The sequence below is a fragment of the Ambystoma mexicanum genome, chromosome 1p (assembly GCF_040938575.1).
Source record: "Ambystoma mexicanum isolate Mex_15411 chromosome 1p, UKY_AmexF1_1, whole genome shotgun sequence".
Classification (NCBI taxonomy): Eukaryota; Metazoa; Chordata; class Amphibia; order Caudata; family Ambystomatidae; genus Ambystoma; species Ambystoma mexicanum.
In genome coordinates, this window is record NC_090921.1 from 1492812405 (window position 1) to 1492834240 (window position 21836).

Genomic DNA, 21836 nt, shown 5'->3' on the forward strand with positions numbered 1-21836 from the left:
CCACCTCGCCTTTTTGAAGTATTTCCAGGGCCTCGGACCTCTTGTCGTCGGGTAGGAAGTCCAATATGGGGGCCAGCTTAAACCAGAGCTCCCTGTCATAGCGGGCCACGATCGCCAGGGCGTTTGCCGCTTTGATCGTCGTCGCCGCGCACGAAATGACCTGCAGCCCCATGGCGTCCAACTTCTTTCCCTCGCCGTCCGGCGGGGAATTCGACGTCGAGGCTCCTGACCCCGCCGCTTTCTTCTTTGCCGCCGCCGAGACGACAGAGTCTGGCGTTGGCTGGGCCCTGAGGCACAGGGTAGCGGTTTCGGGGACCCGGTACTTCTTCTCGTACCAGTCCCGTTTGGCTGGTGCCATGGAGGGGTTCTTCAGAACTGACAGGCCCTCCTCCCAGATGTCATCGATTAGAGGCACCTCGATGACAGTCTTCCTCTTGGCCTCCCGGCGCTGATAAGAGGAAACCTTCCTTTTTCTGCTACTCGGGGCAGAGCTGGAACAATTCGGACGCCCTGGCGATCATGGCGTGGAATGAGCCAATCTCGTTGGGCGGCGAGGCCCATGCGATGGGAGACGGGAGACCCATTCCGTCGCCGTCGCCCTCAGAACCTGTCGTCGAGCCCATCGCACCTTCATCTCCCGACTCGTGGGAGGATGAGGAGGGAACTGTAGGCCTTATGGGGGCGAGCGGAGGAGAGGGTTGGGTCCTCCGTCGTTTGTTCTGAGGACTTCCCGACGGGCCAGGTTGCGGGTCCTCCGGCCTGGGCCATGGGAATCTCGTCCTTATCTCAGAGCATAAGGACTGGATCGTAGACAAAATGGCCGTCGAGCTATCCTGAGGCCTAGGTTTCGGCTGCGCCGGAAGGGAAGACTGCTCTTCCTCGCCATCGTCGTCTTCCTCGGTTATCTCCCGAGGATCTTCCTTACGGGATCGAACCTTCTCGAATTGGACTTCGAGGTTCCTCACGGCCTCGGTCAGTTCCTCCTCCGAGGCTGACTCCGAGCTTGAGGAGGCTAACTTGCCCCCCTCGCTTCTTCCATCATGGTGGCCATGACGATGGGCTGAAAAGAGGATTCCCTCCTTGGCGGCAGGGAAACTCTATTCCCGGAGGCAGTCTCCGCTGGCGGGGTCTCTGCCGGCTTGGCCAGAGTCGTCGCGATCGCCTCGATAGAGGCCTTTGCCTGCTCGGTAGGGGCCTTCACCACCTTAGGTGCGTCCTGGGCCTTCTCCTTAGGGGTAGGGTCGACGCCTCGCTCCCCCTCTTCCGAGATCGGACGGGGCTTCTCCCGAAGCTTACCCGGGGTCTCGGACTTCCTCTTCCCCGAACCGGAGTGCTGGCTCGTGGTTGACGGTGCCGGGGAAGGTGCGCCCTGCCTGGCAACCGAAGAGCCCGACCTTTCGGCGCTCCCGGAGCCAGCGGACTCGCAGCGCTTGGCCTGGTGTTGGGCCCCTGTCGCCGGGGCGCCCACACAGGACTTAGAAGCCCGCTCGGACCCTTTCTTCTTCTTCTCACTCGTTGAGCCCTTCTCCAACCAGCTGGCGAGACGGGATTGATGGTCCCTCATGGTCCGCTCCGACAAGTTCTTGCAGAACTGGCAGTCCTTCTCTACATGAGTCTTGTCCCCATGAAGACAGAGGCATCGCGAATGCTCGTCCTCCTTGAACACATTCTGCAGCCCGCAACCAGGGCAGCTGCGTAACAGCTTGGGTCCGGGTGACGAACTCGCGTCCTGGGCCATCTCGAAGTAGGCCGTGAATCTTCTGGAATCCTCCAAGAAGTTGATTCGACAAAATCTTCACCCTTGAGGGGCGCAGGAAAATCCCTAACGGGTAGCCGTTAACGGGAGTAGGAACGGTGGAGCTTGAGGCTCGATTAACCGAAAAAATGTGAAAAATCACTTGAAAAAGCACGAAACACGCAGTAAAAGCTCGAGAGCTAAGCACGAGGACTCCCAACACTTGAACGTGCGGTAAAAATCTGAAGATGGCTGCCAGAGGCGGGGCTTAGGTGGAGGGCAGTCATTGGCTGTGGTCAGTATGACGCAGAGATCAGTGATTGGTTACTACTACGAAAGACAGATCAGAAACGAAACTGATACTGATTTTTTCTTTACCGTGGATTCCCAGCCTGACGACGGGGAATATTCATGAGCATGTGAATCCATGCCAGACCCCATGCTGGAGAACATCAATTTTTCGACGGAAGATATCGGCGCACAAATGATTGCAACACAAATTAGAAGTGTAACAAAGTTAAAACTGTGTATAGAACATTTAATTTGCAGTACTTAATAGTTATCTTAGTCAAGATAATGTGCAAGGCCTTTAGCTTCATTTGACTTTAAGTGGTTCTTTACAAGAAATGTTGAGGAAATTGAGTGGTCATTAGTACATTTTTAGACATATAGGACCAGTCCAGCTGTTCAAAAATACAGTAGGAGTAAATAAATATTACCAGGGGTTTCAGGTTCCTGAGCAAAATATTAGTGCAAATGTATGGACAGTAAAAATGGCCACAAACGGAGCACTGATTTTTTAGGTCTACTGAGATTCTGCTTAGGATTTTATGGGATCTTTAATGGCAAATGGTGCATTCCCAAGTATAAAATATTGTAAATACTGTTCCACAGTCATTGATGACTGCATTGTGGATTGTGTTTTTTTCTTCAGGAACCTTATGAAATGTTACATTTCTTATTGATCAAAGAGTAAACACAATCCTCTTGAATTCATTTTCCAATGGCGAGGGTAGGCACCACGAAGAAGTTATCTGACAGCCAGAGAGGCTGGTTGGCGATGCCTACGCTCGAAAAGGAGGCATTGGAAAGAATGACTAATTCACATGAAATTAAGATATTCTCTTAAAACTGTTGAACAGTTCAGAGGCCACAAAGGAAAGCGTTAGTTTGTTTGAGTCTTTAGGAGAAACTATCCAGGACAGAGCTATTGGCAAACCGAGCCCCCAAGTTCAGGAGTTCCAGGTTATAGAAAGGGATGCACCTTGGTTCGATGCAGAATATAGAATCTCAAAAAGAAAACAGAACCATGATTTAATGAGGGTTGTGTACACTGCTGGTCAGATTTATAGTTTCAAAATGGCCTAAAAAATGTCCTTAAAACAAAAAAAAGAATTTGAGAAACAATGGGAGCTTTTTTGAAGGACACCAAATTGTTTTATGTTTATTGCTGTTGTCAAGACAGGCATTGTGCCATGCCCTTAGAAAAGTATTTCTTGCACCACCAGCCCCTCACCATCATAGGCCAATTCCCTTACTGGACATTGGGGCGCATTACGAGTTTGGTGGCATCTCAACGGTACCGTTACTGCCACTTGGTCCAGCGGTATCACTGCCAGATTCCAAATGGTGGTTTGGCAGTGTTGGTCCCCAATTATGGAGTCCGTAGCACTCCACAGTGGATTTCATCGGTATTTGATTGATAGAAACATATTGTGGCGTAATTTACATTTTATTGGACTCTGTGACAAATCTGTGGATGCTGTCTTTTCTCCCCTATTGGGGAGACCATTCACATGGGGCCAGGGCGGTACGTCCTCAGTACAATAGTTCCCCCCGAGGGTGGTGCACAGGGAGAGTATCATATGGGAGAGGAAACCCCTCATGAAACTAGGAACGACCCTCCCATGATAACGCAATATATCCGCCAATAACCAGACCCTTGACCCCCCCTTCCTATAACCCAAAGAACAACCCCTTCCCTAATAGGCTCATGAGCTATAGTCGCCCTGCCATTTCCCTAGATAAATACTGGGACTATGAAGAGCACTACCAACCCAAGGGAGATCAAGGGGAGAAATACTGAGACAAGGAAGAATGGGGAAGAGTTGAAAGATATGCTATTGACAACCACTGAGACACAGAAGATGCATGGATATAAAAACAAGGAAATATCGAGGCGGAGTACTACAAAAGGAAATACACCAATCACGGACTAAAAGATTCACAGATCTTTATTCTGTACAGTTACAAAGAAACACAGATAGCTAGCTGGCTCTCAACACCCCGCAATGAGTGCCAGCCCGTCAAAGAGAGGAGAGAGAGTGCTGGACATTAGAAACATTTGTGCTTTTATACAATTCTGAGTAATATTGTCCAGCCTCTCTACATGTTAATAATTCGTGGTCTAGAGTTTGTGCCTAGTTCACAGACAGCTTATACAATAATATGCAAAGGATTACATAGGTTTGCATTTCCATGAAGACACAATGTCGATGTATGTTCTCAAATCCTGCAGCAAGCACGGTTTGTTGTCTCCTCATAATTGCATTCGGCATGTGTCCACGCTCAAGGTTTGCTTTATATTGTCGCAATGTTTATACAAGGATAAGGCTTGTGTGCGCAGACAACACTTAGATGACAATTCATATGGAGTTCAAGGTCTCTTTACCCAGCCTAAACAGTCGGCCCTTGGACAGCCTAAACATTAACAGAACTCAAAGGTTAGGAGGCTTGGTTGCAAGTTGAAAACACAGTCCACCATTTTAGAACAGAGAATATGCGAACAGAAATCAAAATGGCAGATGATTCTAAAATGGTGGCAAAGTCGATCCAAAATCGGAACTTTGCAACACGGTTTTCTTCATAGAACGGCTAGGCTTAGGCCAATCTAAATCAATAGGAGGCATAATATGAATTCCGTTTAACATGGAGGAATGTAGAGTGTTCCGCACAACCAACATGAGCATTCTAGACAACTTGGAATAAGTACTGGGATGAAGAGGAGGAGCAGAGGCATGAAGAGTTCTCCTAAGAACCACAATGAGCAGTCTAGTTGTTGCTGGCTGCTCATTGGCCAATGTAGAGTAGAAAAGGAAGAAGGACTCAGGAAGAAGTTGTCTAGTCCTCCATGGAGGAGATGCAGAGCCAGCATGGTGCTGCAAGGTGCAAGGAGGCACACCAGAATGCCAAGAGGGGAGCTGGAAGGACAAGGGCCAGTCCACAGTGGAAGGACCAGAAGGTGAGCTGGCAGAGATAAGCTCTCGGTGTTCCTGCAGACAAGGAAGCGCGTGAAAGGAAGACCACACTGCCCTGGGAAAGATTGACACTACAGTGTTCCCGGGCAGAACAGAGCACACTACAAAGAGGGAGCACTAAGGCTGGCTGGTGGGAAACTAAGACGGTGCAGTCAGCATCTTAACAGTCACAGTACCTGGCAGGCACGTGAACCAGGTCTGTCCCCCAACAAGAGAAACTTAAGGGTCTGGGACCCACCAAACGAAAGCGACACGAGTCCTCTTCCTTGTGGCGGTACTTAGGAGGAAAGGGCTCCAAGTACTGACACACAAAGAAGAGATGTCCGAGACCCACTACACGAGAAGCACAGAAGTAATCTTCCTTGTGGTGGTACATGGGAGAAGAGGGCTCCAAGTGCCCTCACGCAAAGAAGGGGGGGGGTCAGGGACCCACTACAGGAGAAACACACAAGTCCTCTTCCTCTTGGTGGTACTTGGGCAAAGAGGGCTCCCAGTTCCCGAACATAAAGAGGGGTCTGGGACCCAATCCCATGAGAAGAAGGGAAACCACAGAGTAATTTACTAAGGATCATACTTGGCAGGGAAGTGAACCAAGTTGGCCAAAGCGGAAAGAGAGAGAAGCAGAGTTCTGGGACCTACAATAGAAGGAACCAGGGCAAAGGAATCATTGCCCCTGGTTGTGGTCCAAGAAACAGAGTTGCCAAGAGAAGGAACCAGGCAAGGGAGTTGTTGCCCCTGGTTGTTGTGAAGTTTGTGCAACAGAGAAATATCTAAGAACTTTATGTAACTTTGTTTTACATTTAAGAACTTTTGGTTTGGAACCTTTGTTACTTGGAACTCTTTGATTGGATCTACAACCTATTCTTCTGAATTAAGAAGACCTTTTGTTTTTTATAGGTTAGTCAATAGTGTGAGGGACGGAAATGGGCTTCGGGCTTGTGACAGTGGACTATTTACTTTAGACGAGACAGTTTCCTTAGTTTTGGTCGAGGAAGGAAAACCCCTCTTAGCTTTAGGGAAAGGCAAGAATTTCCCCAGTCCCCCACCCTTTTACTTTCAATAAAAGTATATTTCAATCAACATGAGCCCACTGTGTCCGAGTCCTACTTCAACATTCTTACAGGTCACTAATGGTTTTTTAAGTCTTATCCAACGGTGATACGCAGACATCTCAGCATCTGTCCAATATACAAGATTGTATACAATATACATTGTTTTCCAACACCAATAAAGGTGATAAGCAGGGATGCCAGTTGGTCCCAATGTATTCCTTTTGGATGTTGATTCTAGTAATTTTCTTAGGAAAGTTAATTCACCCTCCACCTGAAGGGTTCATTTTATAGCATGCTTCCTTATGCAGAAGACACAGCTATTTTGGACTTGTCCCCAGAAGGTCTCCAACAGGGCCTGCTAAAGACAAAATACTATTTTGGGAATTACAGTTTGAAATTAAATATCATAAAAACAAAAATTATGGTGTTCTGGCAAAGGGTGAAACGTTGTAGCTAGTTTTTAAATGAATGTAGAGATGAGGGGGCAGTCTCATTTTAGTTTGAGCCTACTCTTCTGAAAGAGCAGTGCATGCGTCAGTCATTTTAAGAAGATATCTGAAAAGGCATAATTAATGATGAAATGGCTTTTTACGTTGTTATTTCAAGTTTGCGGCATTCTGATTGGAGAAGTATCTGGAGGTATATAAGACAAAGGTCTGCTCCATGTTTTTAAGGCCGCAAAATCTAGGGTGGTTAGAATTGTCATTTCCTGGAGGGGTTGCAAAATAAATTGCTGTGACAAATAGCAGGTCTCCCTGCAGATACATCTGGTAGCGCCTTGTGAGCTGAATTGGGGTGTTCAATTTGAAAGTGTCAGGCCAGCTAAGAATGTTCCTTATTTTTTAAAAGCACATCTGGGATTTTCTGCTAATCATAAAGTAAATTTCAGTGCAAGTGCGTTTGTAGCCTCCCATGGTGAAGAAAAATACTTGTGGTTATGGGCGGTTGTAAGGCACTGTCCATTTTGATAGGGATGGGATATAACTAAATTTGGTGCATTAAGTCACCTCAAAATAGCTCCAAAAGCAAGAGCCTGTCCGATGGAAAAAGAGTCAGATGTCCAAAATATACATAGGCTGCCCACGTTAGCCTTATATACAGACTTATGTACACATATAAGATGGCAAGGAGAAATCTGTGAAATAAGATCCCCAGAATGCAGGAAGCTGCTGGTAATGGCACTTTTAAATGTACCCACTCCTCAATAAATTAGGAAAGTGAGCAGGAGGAAGCAAACAGAGCGCTTGCAAAATAGGAGTCAAAGATTTGCTTCATTTTCTGTTAATTTGCTGTTGTTTTTCTGTTTTGCATAAGCGTGGAATACATGGAAGCTATGTTATATATAATTTATTGTAATAATCAGACTTTTATATGTAGCAAGTTTGAATATGTTAAAGTTGCTTTTTTATTTTGGGCTTGTTCAGTGTGAATTGTATGAAAAATATGAAACATGTTTTTAAATGTTGCTGACTTAATGGAGAAATACGATTAAATATTAATTAGTACTTCAGGTCATTACATGGTAGGCCTTATAGATCACTTCATTGGGCCTTTGGAGGTTACTTCCTGAGAATTATTTGGGAATGTTATGGCACATGTTGTGTTTTAAAGCTCCAGAAGGCTGTTGCATTGGTGAAAAAGTGGTTAGGAATACAAATAATAACTTTCTCAATTATTTGGAGCCTATTTTCTCTGCCCAAAAGGGACTTTACACAAGACTTAATGGGAAACATTGGTCAAACCTTTGAGGGTTTGGTGGTGTTAACTAAGTATTTGAATCAATTAATTGGCTTGTTAGTTTAAACCTATTAACAATAACTTAATTGGATTGGAATACAAGTCAAATTAATTATGGAAAATGTGGCATACATTTACCGTATCTGCCCATTAACCATGTGCCAGATGGGCAGAGTATGAAACAATGACCAATTATTCAGCTCGGACACTATGTAATAATAAATACAGGTGACACCAAAATAAATATTGTCGATAAATATGCATGGTGGCATCAAACACAAGCTTCACTTGTACAGAAAGTGTGCATGCACATTATTTAATAAAGGAAAGTTGGGTATGCATACCACCTCCTTGTCCATTACGCTCATACTATCTGTACCAAGGAACAGAATATGCCAATTTTCTCCATGACCCAAACATCGTTCAAATATTGTTCTCATTAATACATTTGTCAGCTGGGAAAAGTAACTGGAGATGACAGGGTTTTAACAATGACACTACCAAAACAAGTAAGGACATTTACTGAAAAATGATGTGCATGGTGGCACCAAACACAAATCTTGCATGTATAAAAATAAGCCCGCTGGAAACACAGCGGCTCATTGGCCAACATTCTTGCACACTCCAGGACTCTGTCCTGACTACAGTGTTACTGAGGTCTCATTCATTCAGCACCTCCTTCTAGGGCTCCACACCATGGCCCAGAGCAACTGGCGAGCAACAATTTAGGGTGCCGTGAGCAACATGTTGCTCCCGAGCTACACTTTGGGGATCCCTAATGTGCACTGATGACAGCATCAACATGAATAGTGTTCAAAAGAAAGTTCAGAGCGTCATCCAGCTCTTGGCTCATGATCAGGTTACCCTTCACCGAGTTCAAAACAGTCCACAAAATATCAGGGATCCCTTCCCCAAGAGTTCAAATATTCCAGCTTTCAAAACAAACAACAAAGTTCCTTGGGACACTTCCCAGCTCCTTTTTTGATATTAGTACTTTTCACTAGCTCTTGACTTCAAAATCACCTAAAGGTTTGTTGCAAACCACAAGTTTATTGATGTATGTTTTGATTGGCTTTTCCATATAGGGGCACTCGGTCTAGGCGCAGTTGTCCGATCACATGGTCTACCGATTACAGATCACGCAACCGTTACCCCTCCTTAACTACTTCCATCAACAATTAGCCACTGCTCCAATTTGACAGTGATATTTAGTTGATTCCCCAGTGTCACACTCTTTTGACACTGTTCCGTGGCTTGTTTGTCCACTATGCACTGTATTTCACTTTTCTGTATTCCTCTGGCTCTTGCCAACACAGGTTTCCTCTTAACTGGCAATTCCTGGGACCCTTTTAGCTTTGGGCCAATACTTGGGTTCTTAATGCATTCCCTCTGGGTATTCTCTTGACTTTGCCAATACTTGTTTCATACAATACATTTTGTGGTATCTGCTACATGCTCCACTTTGCTTTCACGCTATTCATGAGTGCTCTTCTTGCTTTTTACTCTGTGCGGCATTCAAAAAGTGCTTACAATAACTTTGTTTGGTCGGTATTCAAAATTACTTGTTTCCGCATTCAAAAGTACTTGGAATTATTTTCAGTGCATTCAGTATTTAAAAAGGACTTTGTTCCAAACTCCCGGGGCGCCCCGGTATGAATGTTTCCCTCTTTTACACTCGTAGTCAAACACAGCAGCCTTTCCCTCGCGGCAGCCACAGAGAGCAGTGCTCGCTCTCCTGGTTTCCGACAGCGGCAAGAGGGGTTTGTGGGAGTGCCACAGCTACTGCTGCGCACCCCCGATCAGGAGGGCAGCAGCACCTCCAGACCCTCTCACGGTCGACCTCAGCATCTCATGCTTCTGCTCGACACTGCTACCGGCACCTGGGTCTCCAGCTCCCTTCTTTTCAGCCGGATCCTCTCCAGCCTGCGCTTCCTGCTTGCATGCAGCAAGCCTTTTATCCGTTAAGAGAGTTAGGTGACCCCCAGGTGTGGGTCATTAAGTCCAATTGCCTGTTTATGGTAACACCCATTTGGTGGACGTGCCTTGTTATACCACCTGCATACCTCCATAGTCCTCTTCTTCGTCTCAGTACCAGAGTAGTGTTTGGGACTGTCTGCTTTAATAAAGGAAGCATGTATAACTCTGTGTTGTCTCTGATATGTGTTGGTATCAGTCAAATGAGGATGTGCCCTCCTAGTTGGTCACTTCCTCTTCTCAGTGTTGAGGTGGTGTTTCTGGGGGACAGTTAGGGAGAAGAAAAGGGAAAGGGCTGACAATAGCCTACAAAGGCTTGAGGGATAGAAGGTTCATTGTGAAAAGGGAAAGGGGGATACCATGTCTCACCTAAGGGCGTCCTGTCGCCACTCCCCAAGTTCCCTCCACCCAGGTGATCCTCCCTCGCATATCCACCCCCAGGGTCAGAATCCAAAAGCAATGGCCGGCCTTTCCCTTGCCACCTGAAAGGAGGATCCAGGGGGAAAAGAAGTGAGGACACAACTGACATGGGAGATCTGTCAGAACCACCACCACTTTGGCTCTCGTTGCACCCTTGCAACCATTATCTATCTTGACGTTCCATTGTCAAGGATAGGTATGGATATCGTAGGTCCACTAGAAACATTCAAACCATCCAAACTAGGACATTGCTTCATCCTAAAGGACTCCTGTACTCGTTATCCAGAATTCTTCTGTCTGCAAAACAACCGAGAGCACACAACAAATATTAAAGCATTTACTACCTTTTCTATCAAAAGTAGGCATTCCGGGGGGCGGTGGGGGATTTGGAGTGTGCGTGGCCAGCCAGCAGAGCATGTAGACATGCTCTACCTCAGCTCCTCTGTTGCCTACACTATCCTTTGGAACCCACTTTCAGTCTGTGAACCCTGCACTCACTGGGTTGTGAGACGACCTCTGTGTGTCCCGGCACAGTTTGGTGGTGTGGAGTGATGCCGGCGGTGTCAGAGCCGAGGAGCCGGAAGGCATTGGGACAACCAGCGCCACCTTGACAGTGCACCCGCTGCAGATTTCGGCCCTGATGAGCTCTACAGTGGCCTGCATCGCGTGGGCCACACCCACGGGTGATATCCTGGTTAATGCGATACACCTGAGGAGCGCTCCAGGAGCCCCGTGTGTCGTACTCCTCACCATGGGGCTTGCACTGCCTGAACACCACCTTTTCTAGCCCCTTGACATCAGAGCCAACCTGCAACTGATGCGGAACAGCCATGGTTGGCAGCCCCAGGGTTTGGAACATTGCGGAAGTGGAGGGCGAGTGGCCTCCTCTGTAGCGTGTGTACTTTCACCTCCCCATGTGACTGCTGCCGGTGAAAGAGGCCCAAGATACGCACCCGCACAGTGCCCCGGCTGTGCAATGGCTGAACAGTCCCCCAGCCAACTGGATTGTTGTAGAAGATGGTCAACCCACTGACTGTTAAAAGGAAGGCTGTCCATGTTGGTGGCAGAGGGAGGAAGGCTGTAGGACACACAGAGACACAGCAGCCCTGGTCAATGAGGGGGTGATGCAGTCTTGATTCCGGCTGGTGCGGCGCAAAGTTTAAAAGTATAGGGAGTGGACGGGAGGAGCAACAGGAAGCCGTGGGGCATTAAGAAATGACTTTACTTCTCAGAGGGGCTGTTGTTCCTTGCCTGAGTGTTCACATAGAGCTGGTAGACCTTCACAGACATACTGGGACTATCAACCCTCTCCCCCCCAGCTGATCCTCGCTCTGCGGGTGCCATAGTGTGGGGTGTTGGAGGCCTGCAACCCACACCTTCCAGGTTGGGATTGTTCCTGGTGGCCCGCGCCCACTCTGGACCCCGGTTCTACCACTGCTGGAATCCCTGTGACGGGCTGTTGACCCCTTTTCCTTGCCGCCGACGGATTGCTTCATGGTCAAGGATAAACTCAGGAAGGCCTCCACTGAAAGCAGGAAGGAACAGTATGCAGTGAGCATCGGCGGCGCCCACGCCATTCAGACTGTGCAAGGTGAGGCCACAGTGGCTGGGGAGGGTAGCTCCCTAAAAGATGTGATGGCTGCCATCGCGGGCTCCCGGTCATCTATGGAAGGGAAAATCGACGGCCTCAGCTTGGAGTTATCTATATTGCGGCATGACCTACATAAACTATCCTCGTGCATGGGGGAGGCCGAGCAACGCATATCTGCCACAGAGGATAAACTAAAGACGCTAGAGTGCAAAATGGCAACAGTGGTGCAACAGCTCAAAGTAGTGGAAGACCGAGTGGACAAAGGCCGAGCCCGGCGTAATAATGTCCGCATTTTGGGTCTTGCTGAAAAAATCAGAAGGCCCAAGCATGTAACTTTTTCTTGAACAATCGCAGGTCGACCAAATGGCACCTAAGACATTCTCAAACGTTTTCTCTATTCAGAGGGCCCACCGGATGCTCTCGGGATGGTCTACACCAGGTGCTGCACCTCGCACAGTAATTACAAAACTACTTAACTACAGGGACCGAGACACATTGCTTCAGATGGCTCGTGCAACAGGGCCGACCACCTCAAGTGGACCCAGAATCGCCTTTTTCCCCAAATCTTCATCCTTTTCTTCACTTCATAAGATGTCAGTAAAGAAGGGTTAATGACTTAGGGAGTTCTTTACTAGAACGGGAGTTCTTGTCCTCGGGAGGGGGTGGGATAAGGAATATCTCCCGGTGATGCACCACTTACCTACCCCTAGTGAGGGTTTTGGGTAGCAGGCTCACCTCCCTATCCTCACAGGAAAAGGCTCCCCCCTGGGGAGAAGTGACGGAATCCTACGATTCGTCACATTGTGCATAAATTAAAGAATCTTTACATTAGGTATGTTACCATTGGTTCATGAAACCAGACACATTGGGAATGATATACTCTACCAGTATGGGGCACTGCTGTAGAGGATATGTCATAGGGGCACAAGGGTGTACATATGTTGCGACTGTCCACATATTCAGAATTTCTGGAAATAAATCCTGTCTCCTATTTAGGGCATCAGACACATTCCTTTAGAGCTGTACCCTATTATGATACTCTTAGGGAGTGCTGGACCAGACTGTGTATATTCTTGACATTCCAACATCTGTAATATTATTACTAATATACGGATTACAGCACATATTGTGATAGCTCAATGGTGGAAAATAAATCGGTGGTCGAAAATGTGGATGGTTATAGCAAATGACAAGATTTCATCCACTTCAACTGACACATGTGGTGAATTACAAGCAAGACAGACTGGTCTATTTGTCAGGCAGCTGGGATGCTCCATATCTTTGCCCTTTCCTCTCCAACATGCAATGATCAAACTGAATAAGTATATTTTTGTAACAGTGCTTTTATGAACTTTGACTTATCGCTAGTGATATGGAGCAATTGTATCGATCCACAATTCGTCTGCTCTACATATTGTACCCGCCTCTGTCCTCCTGTGCTTAAGTTCGCTTTTATACAATGATCTAAAGTAAAGGGCACAAGAATAAGGAGTCTACTTACCTCTTTTCCAAAGCGCCTTGTCACAAAATCATGGATACTTTCATCCGGCTGGGAACCCTGACGTGCAATTAGGTCTCTGAGGCTGTACCAGGCTAGAGGCTTACTGAAGGGTGGCACGGTTTTTAAAACCCCCCTAAAAAAGGAAAATGATTATTATTTAATATTGAAAGAAAAATGTGTCAAACGGCCAGACCATATAAAGTTTTACAATTCAGAAAGAATCTTACATTCAAGTATACATTTATCTAAAAACTAAAAATCGCTATTGGGCTCATTTTGCTAGTCCCGTAATTAAACGGTGGGGACCGGTTATGTTTGCACCTTAACAGTACACAGGTCCTTGCAGTGTAATTTTCCTCATCTGCATGGCAGAGTGAAAAAGGGCAGTGCAAAATGGCAGTGTAAAAAGCCGTTTTACACGCTTGTACGCTGCCCTTTTACTGCCCCATGCAAATTAAGTAAACACTACCAGCTATGTGCGCATGGCGGGCAGTGTTTGCAATGGATTCCTATGGTTTCTGCCTGCTTTTTGCTGGTGGAAAAAGCAGGACGACTCCTTAGGAATCCACAGCATTTGTGCCGGCATGAAAATGAAGAGGAACATCCCATCGAAAGAACGTTACCAGGTAAGATAAGTAACTTGTTCTTCGAGGGGATAGTGTCCTCCGACGTATTCCATATCTATGACAGACTCCCAAAGCAGTACCAACATATGGAGGTGGGAAAATAATTTACAAATTTAGAATTTTAGAATGCCCAATCAAATTGCTGAATACAGGACTGCCTTACCAAAGGCCAAATCCTGCCCATCGATGGAGTCCAGGGAATAGTGTCTCACATAGCTCTGGACAGAAGCCCATGTGGCTGCTTCGCAAACACTGCGAATTGGAACGTCCCTCTGTAGGGCTGTGGAAGCAGCCACACCCCTAGTAGAGTGAGCACGTAAGCCTACTGGAGGGTCCTTACCCGCAAACCGGTAACACTCAGAGATCGTCAAAATGATCCATCTGGACAAGGTCTGCTTGGAAACAGCGTGACCTAAACACCTTCCAGCGTATCCAACAAAGAGCTGATTGTCCACTCTGACCCGGGACATCCGTGAGAGATAGAAACTCAAAGCTCTCCTAGGATCCAACCTATGGAGTCTCTCCTCTTCCTTACCAGGATGCGGAGGAGGATAAAACATCGGAAGAATCACCTTCTGGCTTAAATGAAATTCCGACACAACCTTCGGAAGAAAAGAAGGACAAACCTTAAGGACAACCCTGTCCTTATGGAACACCGTGAAAGGTGGCTTGGTGGAAAGTGCCTGCAACTCACTCACTCTGCGTGCGGAAGTAACCGCAACTAAAAATACAGTCTTAAAGGACAACAGTCTCAGCGGGCAAGAATGTAAGGACTCAAACAGAGATCCTATTAGGAACTTTAAAAACAAATTCAAATCCCATCCCGGCACCTGGAAAGGCGACGATGGAAACACATTAGTTAGCCCTTTTAGAAATTGAGAAATCAAAGGGATCTTAAAATAAGAACATTCCTCAGACGAGTGCTTGAATATGGACAGCGCTGCCAGGTACCCCTTAATGGTACCTACTTGCAGGCACATTGGAAAGGATCCACATTCTGTACCCTGCACCAGTCGCAGAACTTCCTCCAACAGCAACGGTACAGGGATTTCGTTGCGGGCCTTCTGGCTGAAAGCAACACCTCCATCACGTCTTCTGGGAGGTCCCAATCCTTATAACTTAGCCTTTCAGATACCAAGCATGAAGGCTGAGAGACTTGACCTCTGGATGGAGAACTCAATCACCTCCCGTGAGAACAGATCATCTCGGTAGGGAAGATGGCGTGGAGGGCAGATGGACATGTCTGGAAGGTCTGGGTACCACGCTCTGCTGGCCCATGCCGGAGCAATGAGGATCATCCGGTAACCGAACGTTCGTAACATCCGCAACACCTGCGGAATGACGGGGACTAGAGGGAATGCGTACAGCAGTGCTAAGGACCACTCCACTACGAACGCGTCCCCTAAGGCTCCTCTTGGAGGAAATTCCCACAAGCAAAATCTTTCTCACTTCTGGTTGACACTGGTGGCGAAGAGATCTACTTGTGGGGTTCCCCAAACGGTAAAGATCTCCAAAAGAACTTCCCGAGCCAGCTCCCACTCGTGAGATACCGTGCCCTGCCTGCTCAGAACGTTCGCCGCCGCGTTTTCATCTCCAGCCAGATGAACTGCTGAGATCGAAAACTCCTGCTGAATGGCCCAGAACCAGAGCTGCATCGCCTCCCTGCACAACGGGAGTGACCCTGCACCCCCTTTATGTTGAGGTTGTGCATGGCCACTGTATTGTCCGTCATAATCAGGACATTCTTCCCCCGCACAGACGGCAGAAAAGCCTTCAGGGCTAGCCTGACAGCCCGCAGCTCTAACAGATTGATGTGGAGTCTGGACTCCGACAGAGACCAACGGCTGCTGGCTTTCAGCTCGTTGGCATGAGCTCCCCAACCCGTGAGGGATGTGTCCGTCACAATCATCACCTCCGGCCACGGTTGCCAAAACGGAGTACCCTTCATCAGATTTCCTTCGACGGCCCACCACAGAAGATCCCGTCGGACCGAGGCCGGATTCTGAACGGTATCAGGTAATAATATCCCCATATATATGGTCGCCGTATATAATGTCACCGGGAAAAGGTTGTGGCGATATAATATGGGTGACCAAAGATGCGACCACTGCATCTTGAGAGCCCACTGCAGAGATCTCATCCGCAGCCTGGCCTCTGGCACCAGGAAAATGCAGGATGCCATGAGGACGAGAAACCTCAAGAACTCAAATGCCAGGAGACTCTGGGCAAGTTAAAACTTGTCCACCATCTGCAGAATGTGATGAGCCCTCACCTGGGGAGGTGAACACTGCCCCAGGGATGTGTCGAGCACTGCTCTGATGTACTAGAGCCGCTGGGTAGGTGTCAAATGGGACTTCTTTAAATTGAGGGAGGAGCTCAGCTTGTGAAGGGAGTGGCAGGTGACGGACAGATGATCTAGGGCTTGCTCAGGAGAGCGCGCCCTGATCAACCAATCGTCCAGGTAGGGGTAGACGTGAATCCCCCCTTTCCTAAGATACGCTGCCACCACCACGATCAGCTTGGTGAAGACCCTCGGGGCGGAGGTCAATCCGAATGGCAGGACCCGAAACTGAAAATGCGAGTCGCCAACCACGAACCTCAGGTACTTCCTGTGCTTTGGATGAATCAGCACATGAAAGTAAGCATCCTTGAGTTCTAGAGACACCAACCAATCTTGCAGTTGAAGGGCCTGGAGGACTTGAGAAAGAGTAACTATCTTGAACTTGTCCTTCCTGAGGAGCTTGTTCAGCCCACGCAAGTCCATGATGGGTCTCAATCCACTATCTTTTTTCGGAATCAAAAAATAAGGGGAATACCATCCCTTGTTCCTCTCCGCTACAGGCACCAGTTCTATGGCGCCTTTCTCCAGCAGGGATAGGATTTCCTGCGCAAGGAGCGGATCCGAACGCTTCAAGGAGAGCTTCCCGGTGGATTGTCGTGAGGCCTCTGCCGAAAGGGGAGGCACTAGCCGTGGGTTATGATCTCCAGAACCCATACATCTGAAGTAAAGGCAAGCCATACTCCAAGATGCTGCGCCAGTCTGGCCCCAACCAGCGAACCATGGGACCTGGCCTCATGACTGAGCGGCTGCGGCAGTGCCTGAGGGCAAAGAGGCAACTGTCAGAGCAGCCTTGGCACCTCAAGTACCTTGCTTTCCACCTCTGGTACTCCTATGGTGGCCCCTTTGACTGGAAGCTTCTCTCGATCTACCAAAGGAAGAGTAGTAACGAAAGGAACCCCCCCTCCATTGCTGTCCCCTAGGATGAAAAGGCGGAGGTTGACGTACTACAGCGCTCAAAGACTTGGCTGCAGCTTTGGAGGTCTGCAACCTCTCAAGGCTCTCATCAGCCTTGCTGCCAAAAAGATGGACACCATTAAAGGGCATGTTGAGAAGCCGGGATTGCACATCAGGAGCAAACCCCGACTTCCGCAACCACGCAAACCTGCGTATCACGGTGCTCGCCGCCATGGACCGTCTGACACAGTCTGCCATGTCCAGACCCGACTGAACTGATTCACACATGGCATCCTTGCCATCTTGCACAAGGGCTAGAAAACCATGCCGTTCCTCCCCTTCGGGAATATGTTCAGCCGCCAAAGATGCACAATTCCACAGAGTTTGAGTGAATCTTGCCAAGGCACAAACAGAGTTGGCTGCCTTTAAAGCCATACCCCAGAAGAAAATACCTTCTTCCCCCAACCATCAAAGCGCTTGTCGTCCCTATCAGGAGGGATGATAGGGTACGCAGCCTGCTTCGCTGGGGCCGTAGCCGCCTGCACCACCAAACTCTCCGGAGTGGGGTGCATTGACAAGTAGCAGGGGTCACAACTGGCTGGACGGTATTTTTTCGGAAGCAACTTATTCACTGCCGGAAGACTCTCCGGAGCAGTCCAAGCCGCTGCCACCCTTCTTTGCAAAGCCATATGAAAGGGCAACATCAGGTCAGTGGGTGGACCTTGGTCCAGGATATCCGTCAGATCATCCTGAAGAAAATCAACAGATGGAGCAGACCACCCCAAATACTCAGTCACCCTCGACATGAGACGCCTATACGAGGATTCGGCATGCATGCCAGGCCTGCCAAACTCAAACTCCGGAGAGGTGTCAAGACCACTGGCGTCATGTAAGGACGGACGAAGGTCTTCCATTTGACTGTGACCCGACAACAGGTCATCAGGAACCTCAGCAGGCACCACCACCTCCTCATTAGACCCTTCTTCCACCTCCAAAATGTAATCCAAACATTGGAATGAATCCATCCTGGGGGGATGACCAGAGAAGGGCTCAAAAACAGGCCTCACTGACTTACTGAGAGCCTTCCTCAGAGTTTCCACAGCCCTCCGGGGCACCTCTGGCAAATTCTCCTCAAAAGGCGTTGAGGGCGCCGATGGAATCGGCGTTGACGTCGACCGAGGCATCGATGACTTCGACAACTGCCTCAAGGCCGGAGCCCCGAGAGTGTTCTTCGACAGCCTCAGTGCTGACGACTTCTTCGGAGCTGGAGCTTCGAGAGAGTCCCTCGACGGACACGGAGCCCATGGCGTCGATGCCTTCTTGGAAGGCCTCACAGGTTCCGACGGCCTCGAGGGCGTCGAGGACCGGGACCTGGACCTGGCATGACTATGGCGATCAACCTTGTCCGATTGGAACCTCGACAGCTCCCGATGATCGCGCCGACCTCACAAGCCCGAAGGCGTGCGAGCGGTGGCTCTAGCTCGTCCCTTGCCGGCTTCTCTCGAAGGCACGGATGGAACGGTCCCCTGCGATTCGAAAATCGCCATCATCTGCTGGCGGAATGAGTCCATTCGGCCGGCGATGAAGACTTGGTGGAACAAGTCACCCGCCGCCTGGCGGAGTCCTTCTGAGAATGCCTAGAAGAGGAAGAGGAATGCAGGGACCCTCTCTGAGACCAAGACCCCATGGACTTACGCCGACACGGAGAGTCGCCCCTCGAGTTGTCGGTCGAAAGCACAGCAGATTTCGATTTACAGGTTTTAGAAACCCTACCTACCGATAATTTCTTCTTCCGCTCCCACAAGGCCTTCGATGTCAGGGACTGGCAGTCATCACAGTAGTCGGTGGCGTGGTTTTCGCCGAGGCACCAGAGGCAGACATTGTGCGGGTACGTGATGGACCGTTTGGAACCACAGACCCAACACTTTTTAAAGCCTGACTTCGGGGTTGAAGAAGACGAAGAGATTCGAAGTAGAAGATTCGAGCGCGCCGAGATTCCAAAGCGAACACGTTCGCGGAATAAACGTAACTGAGGCTACGGGCGCCATGCGTCCTATATATAACATCCGGTGGCGTCGACCCTCGAGGGACAGCGTATCGACGTCATCGACGCAGGACGCCTACGCCAAAATATTTTCCGAAGCAGCACAGCTGTGGTCATTACTGTCATAGATGTGGAATACCTCGATGGACACAATCCCCTTGAAGCCATTTTGTAATATGGGAAAGATACCTTGTTTTTATATTTAACTTTTGCTCATAAACACAGACCAATAGCAAATGTGTTTTCAGTAGAAGAATTCCAAAAAGATTATTTTCAAAGGTCACTGAACATTTCAGAGAACCACTAAAGCAAAGAAAAGGTTTAATGATTTTACCATGCTAGTGTTCGATTTCGGTAGTTGGAAGAACTCATGGCAAGGTAGATTCCCTGTTCTAGACTATATTACTAATTTTTATTAAAGATGCAGAGAGTATTATGCTTCAATTCCTTTAATAAACACTTTCGGCAGCAAAGGAATTATTTTTAAAATAAGGACTTTTTTTCTGAAATCCAGGGACCTTTAGGAGTGCTACCAATATTTGAAAATGTAGTAAATCCTGTGATGTATGTCCAATCCTCTCCATGTAGGTCCTTCCTATGGCTTTACTTCTTGTCTTCTGTGACATCAGTCAAGGAAGAAACTACGCACTCCTCACTAATCCCCTCACTAAAATACTAAAATCTCCCCCAGGTGGCTAGGGAAAGGCAGACGCTTTCTGATCCAGGCCTTGGGGGTAGTGTTCTGTGGGAGGATTACCTTGGTGGAGAAAGGGCAAACGGGAATGAGAGGATTCCCTGGGGTGAGACACCGTTTTTATCTTCCTCTAAGGAGGACACCTCCTCAATGCCAAAGTATGTAATGGCTTGTTGTCATAACAATCTTTTTGCTCCACATACTAAACATATAAATGTGGTTAAAAACAATTATAAATTCCCAGGCATCAGAAGAAATTAAAACCCTTCCAAAGCCCTGGGGAATTATAAGGTTAAAAATGTGTCTAACACCCAAATGTACAGTGAAAGGAAATCTGTGAAAGTTTATGGTTTAAACTCCAAAGAACTTTATTCTTCTTTTTAATCAAGTCTGGTGACTGATTCTTATGATATTTCTTTAAAGAATATTACGGGAAATAGAAATAAGTTCGAGAATGAAAATCAAACCAGAAAACCTATCTGTAATTATGGACTTTTACTGGGACGAGGAAGAGGGCTAAAGAGGACCAATGCTGCAAGAGGGGCCAGATCGTTTATAGCAATAACCTAGCTCTGAGGAAGACTGGGAGGCTAAAAAGGCCCCCCTCAAGTGCAGGGCATAGGCGAGCAGAGCGAGCAGCAAGAGCAGTGTGAGCCGTGTGTGCTGCAGACGCAGAAACTAGAGGACAGAGAAGACATCAGGACCACCGTTAGGCAGACAACAGTAGCTAGTCCAGAGAGGGTCTGTGCCTCCAGAAGTCACAAGTGCAGAGGCTGTGCAGTGGGAAGCGTGCAGAACTGAAGCTTGCCCTTCTGAAGACCCATTTTGCAGAGACTGCACAGCGGGAAGCGAAAATGGGGGAAACATTGCTCCCCAGGAGGCTGTCTCCAGTGGCGGGCGAGCACCAGAGAGCCTCTAGAGTAAAGGAAGCTCAGGTAACAAGTGGCAGCAGTGGACCAGGCGGAGCAGTTTGCTGGGTCACGAGGTGCCACAGAAGCAGAATACCTGCGAGGGGATCGGATGTGCTCACCTTGATGTTTCAAAGCAATTAACATTGTGAAGTTGTTGCAAAGCTATTATAAGTTGATCTTAACCACAGAAGCACTTGTTGGTGTGAAACGCTGTTTGGGCAGGAGAGTGTACCCTGATGGCAAACCTTTGAAGTAGTAGGAATGGCATGGGAGTAAACCAGGTAGAAGTTGAAGAAGTGCTGTAAAGTGGTGATGACAAAGACAATTTATGTTGCTTGTGGTGCAGAAGAAAGAATTGTATTAAACTGCTGTAGAGGAGTTACATTTCGTCAGAAATACTCAGCTGTGGCAAATCATCCTGACAAAGCAAACTAAGAAAATATCCTTTATGTGAGGAGGATAATTCTGAATCGTACTCTTGCTTAAAGAAGAGAAAGAACCTTCTATTTACTTTGTTGATTCATTGGAGTGTTGTCCAGTTGGAGTCACAAAGAACTGTGTCCTTATTTCTTTTTGAAACTGCAGAGCAGAATCCTGCTTAAATCTGTCAAAGGGGAAATCACCCAGATTATAAGGAGAGACTGTTGCTATATTATGAACTCAACTGTTATGTTATTTGTATTGCTTTTGAAATGTTGTGCATTACTGCGTTGATTTAGGATATGCATAAGTGTGAGGGACAGCTTTCCTTTGTTAGAGTGTTTGCTTAAGTTTATTTTGGGCAGGGAAATCCTCATCAGAGTAGGGATAGTGAGGCGTTCATCCAACCTTTTAATATAATAAAATGACATCTTTTGAAAACTCTTCACTAAGTTGTCTGCCTCACATTTCTGTGACCCAGGAAAGCTGGCTTATCAGGGCCTTGGTGTCAGAGCCCGGTGCTACATGGAGGCTGTATACTGTGATTGGTTGCAGAGTCCTCCAACTAGTTCAGGTCCCCTATCTGAAACCTGATGAATTATTCTCTGAAGACTTGGATTATAGTGAGGTATCTCCAAG

The 21836-nt window shown here is 47.8% G+C and overlaps 1 protein-coding gene across 4 annotated transcripts in view; it reads right to left on the bottom strand.

The window, feature by feature from the left end:
* Positions 1-21836, bottom strand: part of PPOX (protoporphyrinogen oxidase) — an 867939-nt gene that overhangs the window by 299502 nt on the left and 546601 nt on the right. For all 4 annotated transcript variants that reach the window (XM_069607175.1, XM_069607174.1, XM_069607177.1 and 1 more), the window contains exon 5: positions 13268-13400. In XM_069607175.1, coding sequence (XP_069463276.1) covers positions 13268-13400 — 133 coding nt within the window. The remainder of the gene's footprint in view (positions 1-13267; positions 13401-21836) is intronic.